The sequence below is a fragment of the Asparagus officinalis genome, chromosome 7 (genome assembly GCF_001876935.1).
Source record: "Asparagus officinalis chromosome 7, Aspof.V1, whole genome shotgun sequence".
Lineage (NCBI taxonomy): Eukaryota > Viridiplantae > Streptophyta > Magnoliopsida > Asparagales > Asparagaceae > Asparagus > Asparagus officinalis.
In genome coordinates, this window is record NC_033800.1 from 102,975,818 (window position 1) to 102,985,254 (window position 9,437).

General features: G+C 35.8%; 1 protein-coding gene across 1 annotated transcript in view; it reads right to left on the reverse strand.

Moving 5' to 3' along the window:
- LOC109851044 (rac-like GTP-binding protein ARAC5) overlaps nucleotides 1-9,437 on the reverse strand; it is a 13,847-nt gene that overhangs the window by 280 nt on the left and 4,130 nt on the right. The window contains exons 5-7 of the mRNA XM_020421156.1: nucleotides 2,270-2,334; nucleotides 2,100-2,165; nucleotides 1-240 (exon numbers count right to left, since the gene is read on the reverse strand). The exon at nucleotides 1-240 is cut by the window's left edge and continues 280 nt beyond it. Coding sequence (XP_020276745.1) covers nucleotides 142-240; nucleotides 2,100-2,165; nucleotides 2,270-2,334 — 230 coding nt within the window. The 3' untranslated portion in view covers nucleotides 1-141. The remainder of the gene's footprint in view (nucleotides 241-2,099; nucleotides 2,166-2,269; nucleotides 2,335-9,437) is intronic.

Sequence of the window (9,437 nt, forward strand, 5' to 3'; positions counted from 1 at the left end):
ATAACCAACAAAAGATAAAGAGTTCAGAAAACAAATTCATGGGATGCCTCAGAAAGAGCGAGTAGCAGTCACTTTTTGACTTTACATCAAGAATAAGCTGCTGGCGAATCTTCGTTTCTTGGCTTTTTTGGTGTTTTGGAATCACAAAATGAGGCAACTCTTATGGGCCTTCTTCTTCTTCTTCGCCTTAGGTGGTTGGAGTACAACCTTGATCGCCGCATCAAAGACTGCCTTCACATTCTACAAGTTATCCAACATTTTACAAAAAATGAAAATGTCAATCACAGCTCAAGCAAGGGCTATGATCAGGGATCAGAGCACAATTATCAAGTATAGTAGTGAACTTGGCTGGAAAAAGATGGTCATAAGGCACAAAGAAACTAGAAGGCAAGAGACCGTAAAACAACTCAAACCGATCCAACAAGATGTATAAATCATTTTTCATCATATGCTATAATATATACATACATTATGCATCGGTTGTATGGTGTAATAACTTAGTTCTCCTTAATGCCCTCTCGGAAAAAATAGGGAGATAAATATCATGGAGTTACATATATCAGATGAGGCAAATCCTTAAGTAACACATCAATGACATTCACCTGGAAAAAGACGGTTATAAAGCACAAAGAAACTAGAAGGCAAGGAGACTGTACAAAAGTCAAAACTGATCCAAGATGTATAAATCATTTTTCATCATATGCTATAATCTATACATACTTTATGCATCGGTTGTATGGTATAATAACTTAGTTCTCCTAAGTGCCCTCCTGTAAAAAGTGGGGAGATAAATATTACGGAGTTACATACATCATATGAGGCAAATCCTTGAGTACTACATCAATGACATTCACAGGATCAGAAAACATACAATTTAATAAATAACATAACAAATAGTTTTGTGCATACAGTTATCTACTTAATCCAAAAGAACTATTACTGCAGTTAAAAGTTCATAAATAAGAGGCAGAATTATAAAAAGAAGAGTAAATGTTGCTCGACCAATCCAAATTGTTCCTGCAAAAAATTTGCAATTAACTAAAATTTCATTGAGCGAAAAACCCTTAATTGGGGGATGAGGGTACGTTGCTAGTAAATAGCAAATGACTAAATTTGGGGGTTTTTTCTGTCAAGGAAAAAATTTAGTAACTTGCAGATAGTAATATGCATATTATAGATAGAGGGTCCAGTGAGAAGAGTTCAAAGTTCAGGGGTCTTTTGTGATACACCCCAAAGTTCAATTATTATGCTCTTAATTTATTATCCATTATAGCTAGCCAAATATGTAAGAAGAACACTCTTCAGTTTGTTATATGCAGCATTACACAAAAACCAGCAACCTACAACAAGCCACTATCAACTCTAAATTGTCACGTAACCTACGGTAGTGGTCTAGTTTTCATCACTGTTTTAAACACATAATAATCTAATATATTAACAATTTAATTAACTTGCAAGAGAAAGTTCTGCATTGCTTTCTTTTAATCTCCATAAAAATGACCGTCCTATCTGGATATATGATTATTGAAATAAGTGGTTCATATTACCATAAGATATTTACTAATATGATTTTGGAAGTTTCTTGCGCAAGTTACGTAAATTGTTAATTTGTAGACCAGTAGTACAATCTAACAATGACTAAAATTAGATCATTAAAGCAATGTTTGGACCATACCAAAGTTAGAGGGACCTTGATGCATCTTGCCTACCAATAAAGTTCAATAATCCAAGAGGTTGATTAGAAGCAGTCAAAATTAAATAATATTTTATAACTATTTGAAGTGGTAACATCATGAGCCACGCTAACATGAGAGAAAGATACCTAGAAACTTAATTGGGTAAGCAGTAAAAAGGTGAAAAAAGCGTATGCGGCCCCGCATTTTACTGTGTAAATAGAGATAAAATTAAATAAATGGTCAGAAATATAGGAAGGAGGTGATCTGTTATGGACAGCAAAGACTAGAGAAATAAAGAGAGAAGGATATTTTGATGAAATCTTTTTCAATGCATAGTACCAAGTAAGCTGCGTTATCCAGAAGGCTTACACCGATATAGGCTCTGGGTTATCACACAGAGAGACCAATGAAAGATTATCTTACTTGTTGTGTCTTTGAACTGCACTCAATGTAGGAAGGCGCACCAATTGTCCTCATGAGCTCTTCTCCCTACGGGATGAAAAAATTATTACAAACAAGCACCTAACGTAAACTGGGATTTAGTAAGTAAGATGGTAAAGATTCAGAAAAGAAGATAACACCCATTTGTTAACCTGAGCAGTCGTGATGGGCACGGCACCAGGATGATCGATAAAAAATTGCTTATCATCCCGCAGATCTGGGGAAATGCCCATAGATTATTTTCATAATAGGAATTCTTAATCAGAGTGAGACAATGAGAGGGAATACTTTTGACGATGCCAATAAGTAAATAAAACATAAAAGCAGAAGACTAGTCCACCAAGGAGAAAGATCTCTAATAATGACAGCGAACTAAGATAACAGTGCACACAGATGGCTAATAAAAATTTGAAATCATAAAGACGGAAAGAAAAATAAGTGCTCAATAAATGCTATGGAGTTTTCTTTCCAGTTGTACGAAAATCAAAATCAAACATGGATGGCAACATAAGGAAGCTAATAGGTAATTTAGTTCTCAAATACTTAAATGGGTAAAACAGCCCGGATGGAAAAACTTATAACCAGAACTAAATTAAATAATGTGATGATTAACATAACCCGCCTTGACAAGAAGTTATCTGATGATCACAGTGATAGTGTGCAAGCAATGCTAGAGACTCGAAGAACTTTTGATGGATGACATAAATGGTTGTTACTTAAGTGACATAGGAAAAGTAAAATCTCCTTTAAATTAGTCATCAGCACCTTATGCAAAAACAAGAGCATTACATTTGAAAGATCTAAGAACAAACTGCCAAGAGGTATACCTATCAACTGGACTCTGCACTGAAGTAACGTCGACATTTTGTTTCAAACCAAGAAAAACACAAGAATAATGAAGCCTTTCTATCTCCCATCTTTTTGGGGTTGGCTACATGAATCTGATTTAGTTACAGTTGCAAGGCCCAAGTCTTTTAACTGAATTAGCAACTATCATATCCACCTTAAATGCCTCAATCCGTGGATATTTTGGCAGGCAAGTCTTCAAGTCCTATTCATTTCTCCAACCGTGATCCTATCCTCCTCCTAAACCAGCATATTAGATGGTCGTTGTTGCACTTGTTATCAAGAAGTATCATAAAGAATAGAAAAGACATGTACCATACAAATATCAACTGAACCACTTCGATATATGGAAGAGACAGGTATCATCAGACTCTTATAAAAAATAATAGCCCATCATGCACACACTGTCCTACGGATATAATAAGTGTTTGGTGTGAAATTTTAATTATACCCTTCTACTTCTAAGTAATTGAAGAAGTTTTCCTCCGATCCTCCAATTTTTCCCTACCCCTTGTTTTTTCTTGATATATAGTAAGACTTGGTTTCTCAACATGGAGAGCATGATAAAATTTGTGACATCCAATGAATACTGGATCAAGATTGGCTAATAAGATATGATTAATAGTCTTAGGATTAACCCATGGCATATTTCCAGGTCCCCCTACGAGCAACGGACTAGTATCCATATCGATCGTTCTTGCCATATAATCAACCTTAGGAGGGCAACTCCTCATATTTCACGGCAACGTCAGTTTGAGTAATAACTATATTTCAAAATATTAAAGAACTCAAGAATCCTAACCCAACAAGGTATAATCATAATCAAGGTTTTAAATATCGGTTATCGGGGATTTATCGGACGGTCAAAATCCTTATCGGATAGCGGAAATCGGGGATATATCGGGGATAAGTAGTAATTATCGGAGTGATAAGTAGATGGTATATATATATAATATAATAACTAAAAATGTAAATCTAACCATGCTTAATGAAATATAAACATACCAAAATGGAAATTATCATGTTTAGAATCACTAACGTGATAGTGAACCATGAACACAAGTTTGAAAATAAAATAGTAAACACAATTGTATATTTATTTTATTTATTTTGCACGTTATAAAATTTTATACCTAACATCAGTCAGTTCTATTTTGTTGCAGACTTGAGATCAAAATCACATCAAGATTTCAAGGAATGAAGTGAGGAACAGAAGAAGACAAATTAAAATAGCAATTGTAAACTATCTGCAGATTCAAGTTGTAAAACTTATAATTAGCTAAAGTAGTTGCATTGAAAATTTAGTTGCAGTTAAAACTAATTGCTCAAATTTAATTGTAATTACAATTCAATTTGCTTATACACACAAGTATTTTCTTAAAATTAATTACAAATTTTCTATAAACTAATTGCAGTGAAAAAACTTATATTGATTAAAAATTAATTGCTGTTAAAAAACTTATATTGAGAACGGCAACCTAACTCAAATTAGTAATACAGTATCACAAGTCACAACAAGTCTCTATAAACTAGTTGCAGTTAAAAAAAAATTAGTTACAGTTAACTTTAACAAATTTCTTATACAAGTCTCACAATAGAAATTTCTTATACAAGTCTCACAACATAATAGTCTAATAGTCAGTAATACAAGTCTCAGAAGTTGCAGACTCACAGTCACGGGTAATAATATCTGTTTAAAGAACAATACCCAATCAACTTAAGGGAAAATATAAACATCAGCCATAAAATAAAATAAAACCAAAATACGAAGGAGAGAAGAGAAGAAATGAAGAAGAGATGATACCTCAATCCTACTGGAGTTCGACGGCGAGGTTCGCTGGAGTTCGACGACGAGGTTTCAACGGCGAGGTTTGCTGGAGTTCGACGGCGAGGTTCACTGGAGTTCGATGATGAGATTTTGACGGCGAGGTTTGCTGGAGTTCGACGACGAGGTTAGCGGGAGTTCGACGACGAGGTTCGCTGCAGATTCACGAAGTCGAGGCGACGAAGAAATTCACGAACTCGAGGCTGGAGATTTGTTGGAGATTCGTTGACGAAGAGTCGGCGAAGAGCGGAAGAGGCGACGAAGAGCTTCGTCGCGATGAAGAGGCAATGAAGATTTGCTGGAGAAAAGGCGACGAAGAGGCGATGAAGATTTAGGGCTTGAAGTGACTGGATTCACGAAGGGGTTTTGACTCTTGAGTTTGCATTTTATTGTGAAAACAGGTCGGGTCGGGTATCAATTCTCAACATCCTAACTCAAACCACAGCCGATAAACCCGATAAAAAAATGCACCTTATCGGGCGATATTCTCCGTTATCGGCGATTTATCGCCGATAATTTGTTCAAAACGATAACCGACTACAAATTGATGTTATCCTATCGGCAAGCTGGAAAATCCGATATATCGCCGATAATACCCGATATATCGCCGATATTTAAAACACTGATCATAATTACATTAAACATTTATTATACCCGCAACAACAAAGTGTGTGGACGGATCTTTGATATCCGTATAGGAGCCTGACAAAGGATGGAGATGAACCAAATAATCAACAATTAGTTTGTTAACTATTCGTGTAAGCATTCGATTATACTCTAAGTTGCATGGAAACGGGCACGGGTACTGGTACGGGTGCGGGTACGGGACACGACAAAACTGTAAAATGTAGGGTACGGGGACACGACTACATATATATTGAATTAATATTGTACATAAGATAATTTTTTCCCCTTCATGTGTCATTAGAATTAAAATTCCGATCATATTTTTGAGTTTCTTTTATCATATTGATTATCGTGAATTGTAAACTACTCATTTTTTTACTAGACATCTAAACAACCCATTAACTATATAGTTTTAAACTTGGGTATGGACTGAAATGAATCTGACGCGTATCCCATTAGTTTCAAAAGATGAAAGTGAAGTGTAAGCTCTACGTCTAGTAAGTCTTTGACAAGTGTTATACATTAACACATATATCGTATAATTGAGTACATGTTTTAATAAATGCATGCATATATTCAAGAAGTGTCCATGAAGTTTGGGTACGAGAAAGTGTCGGGTACGTGTCTGGTACGGGTACGGTTTCATTATAGAAGTACCTGGGTAACATAGATTATACTCAATTCAATAGTTCATTAAACAACCAATGAATATATTTGTGTTTCGTTCATAAACGAATAGAATTTAACCAGGTGTTTATTCAATTTGTTTGATTATAACCATTCGTTTATGTTTTACATTTTTATCCTATAAATTTAAGTTATTACAAACTCTCTTCAACCTCCAATGGTGGCTTGAGATGTATGTTAAGACTACAAATATCGATACAACAAATCTATTAGAAATAGATTTTGGTTTAAGCATGAGTTTAGAGTGAAATATTAATAGTCAGAGTGAAATACCAAAATGAACCAAATAATTATTTGATTACAGCAGTAAATAATCAACCAAAGAATTAGCAAACAACACATCTCCACTACAGTGGAAAAAAAGGAAGAAACACAAAATAAAACCACCCACAGTGGAGCTCAAGCCTCCAACCTCAAGTGAAGAGGCTTGTGCTTAACCAGCTGTGCTAGGTGTTGATCTCGATAACAAAGCAAATAAATTTAAAACTAGATCCTATAAGTTTAAATATAAACAAATGCCATGTATCTTTTCTAATATTATTTATCTTATCCTCAGCCATTACGATACTCTAATTAAAGAGTTGTTTGCCTATGTAACCCGCAAATCAACAATAACTGCATATTTACACCCATATCTTCATAATTGCAAATATACCCCTCAAATCTTCACCTTTCAGCTTCTATACCTTCCAAATATAGCAGAGGTTCTAGATAACGGTGGAAGGGTCAATTAACGATAATAACCCTCCTCTTCTTCCAAATACCCATTACCCCTTCATTTTTCTCTTTTTCTCAATGACCACTTCGCAAACAACCATAATCCCTCTGGGCACCACCACCGAGTCCCTCACCACCTTCCTTGCATTCTTCCTCCTCATATAAACCCCCATCCGTCGAGCTTTCGGTTGTTTCTTCGCATTCACAGCTTCCAAGAGAATGACATAGCAACTAAGGGTCTGGGAGAGGGCAGTGGAGATGACATTAGAGGTGGAAGAAGCCGGGAAGGAGATGGGATATAGTGTTTGTGATGCAGGATGATCATGAACTGTCAATTTGATGAAATTAGTATTTATTAGGATCTTAACTTTTTGGTCGGATTTGATTTTATTCTATGTGATCTTCTTTTTTTTAAGTTGGGAATTTTTTAGTATTTGATTTTGAGATCTGTTTCTCGTTTAGTCACGATTTTATTTGATTGCAACTTTTAATTAGATTTAATTAGGATTTTAATTTGCTTCCTTAACCGTTGAGATGTTTTTTCCTATAAATAAGAGGCGTAATCCTCTATGAGGTATATACCATTGATTAATAAAAATATTGAGTTATGAGAATTTACTCTTGAGCATGTGAGGTGTTCTTGGTATATGATTTGCCTCTTTAGGGTGTATGCCTTCTAGATGTGAAGACTATTTATTTATCTAAAACTCTCTCATTTATTCCTAACCTTCAAACAAATCCTCTCGTCAAAAAAAGAATCTGTCGTCAGGCAAAAACAACGAAGGAATCCAAAAAAGGGGAATTGTTCATCACCTCCGCCACAACCTACTGATTCCTCACGTCTCTTCATTTACTAGATCTGATCATGCACAAGCTTCAAGAAGCCACGATGAGCTCTTGTGATCAAATTGAGTATCGCTAGCACCAAATCTCCTCTGATCGATCCTCAATGAATTATGATCTCTTGCTGCAAGGCCTTACAAAATGTCTCTGGAAAGATATCAAAGACTTAATGATCTACATGCTCCTCCTTTTAGATCCCGATTAGATTCGAGTACCCTCTAAAATTCACAATATCGAGAACCTCATACTTTTCGATCGGATCCGGATTGGCGTCAAAAGGCGACACATACGAGAGCTTTTTACTTATGGATCGAAGCCCTTTGTTAAGAACGCTGATATTTTTCCATCTTGATTAACAATGATAGGATCCCCTCAATTCCTTAAAACTCTCCCTAGCAATGATTCACATATGCGTACTTTCTTCCTTGTCAACATTTTTTAAGGCGATTGAACATTCATTACAGTTATTAGTGGAGCATGCAGTTATTAGTGGGGCATGCAGTGTGTTGTGTAAGTCATGGATACCCATGACCACGTTTACAACAGATGTTGTGTAATGAAAGTCATCACCAGTTTGTTGATGATGTTGTTCTTGGAGCTTTAGAAGAGAGGGAAGATGACCACAGGAGCTCTTCTCTCAATAAAAAATGATAGACATGTTCAAAACCTTGGGGTATTTTGGGTCATTTTTAATTTTATGTCATAATTTAAAGAATAAAAAAAAGTATCCTAGGTATATTTCTTAACTGTTGAGGGTCACAGTATCAAATTTGAAAATTCAGGGAGTAATTTGCAATTATGATGAGGAGAAATTTTCGAAGTAGACCAGATCACAATTTAATTATCAAAATCGACATAGTTCAAAGTTATTTATCAAAATCAACCTACTTTCAACCATGTCAACATAGAGCGCTAAAAGTTGGTCGATTTTGAAAAACAAAAACTAATTTCGAGAGTCGAAGGGATTGGAATCCCGTGTAATTAGTGGACTATATAATCACTTCGCATTCACTAATTATATAGGATTCATAATTCCGTATATAGTTTATGTTGAAACCTCTTACCATATTGTAAGTTGGCTAAGTGGTTAAAAGATCTAGAGTTAGGTTTTAGATTATGGTTTGAAAGGGCATGGGTTGGAATCTTACTTTTCCCAAGTAAACTTCTTTCCCCTTTTTCACTTATGAAAAACAGCCATTTACTTATGGCAGTTTAAATTTATTAACAGATAAATAGAAAAAAAAATTGGCAATGATAGGATTCGGACTGAAGCCCAAACAGTTCATCTAAGCCTAACTCTATTAGAGCAAACCACTTAGCCAATTATTACAAATATGTTAAATTTGAAACTAGAATTATATACGGGATTCCCAATCCTGTATAATTAGTAAACTTTGCTGATTACACGGGATTGACAATCCAATATATTACAAAAATTGTGTTTTTGTCAAAATCGACCAACTTTCAGCAATGGATGCTGACATGGCTAAAAGTTAGTAGATTTTGACTATGAAGCACCGACACGCGAAACTTGACCCTGAGTCCGTGTCCGACGCGTGTCGGACGCGGACATGCGTTTGACACGCGTCGGACACGCGGTCAACACCCCCGACACGCGTCAACGCCTCGACACGCCCCCGACTCGTTCCAGACAAGGCTGGGATTTGCGAACAAAAAAGAAAAACCCAAAACCCAAACCCAAACCCAAACCCTAATTTCTTCACTTACCGGAGTCCCGACGCTGCCACAATCCCTTCGTCTCTCTGTCGAGATCG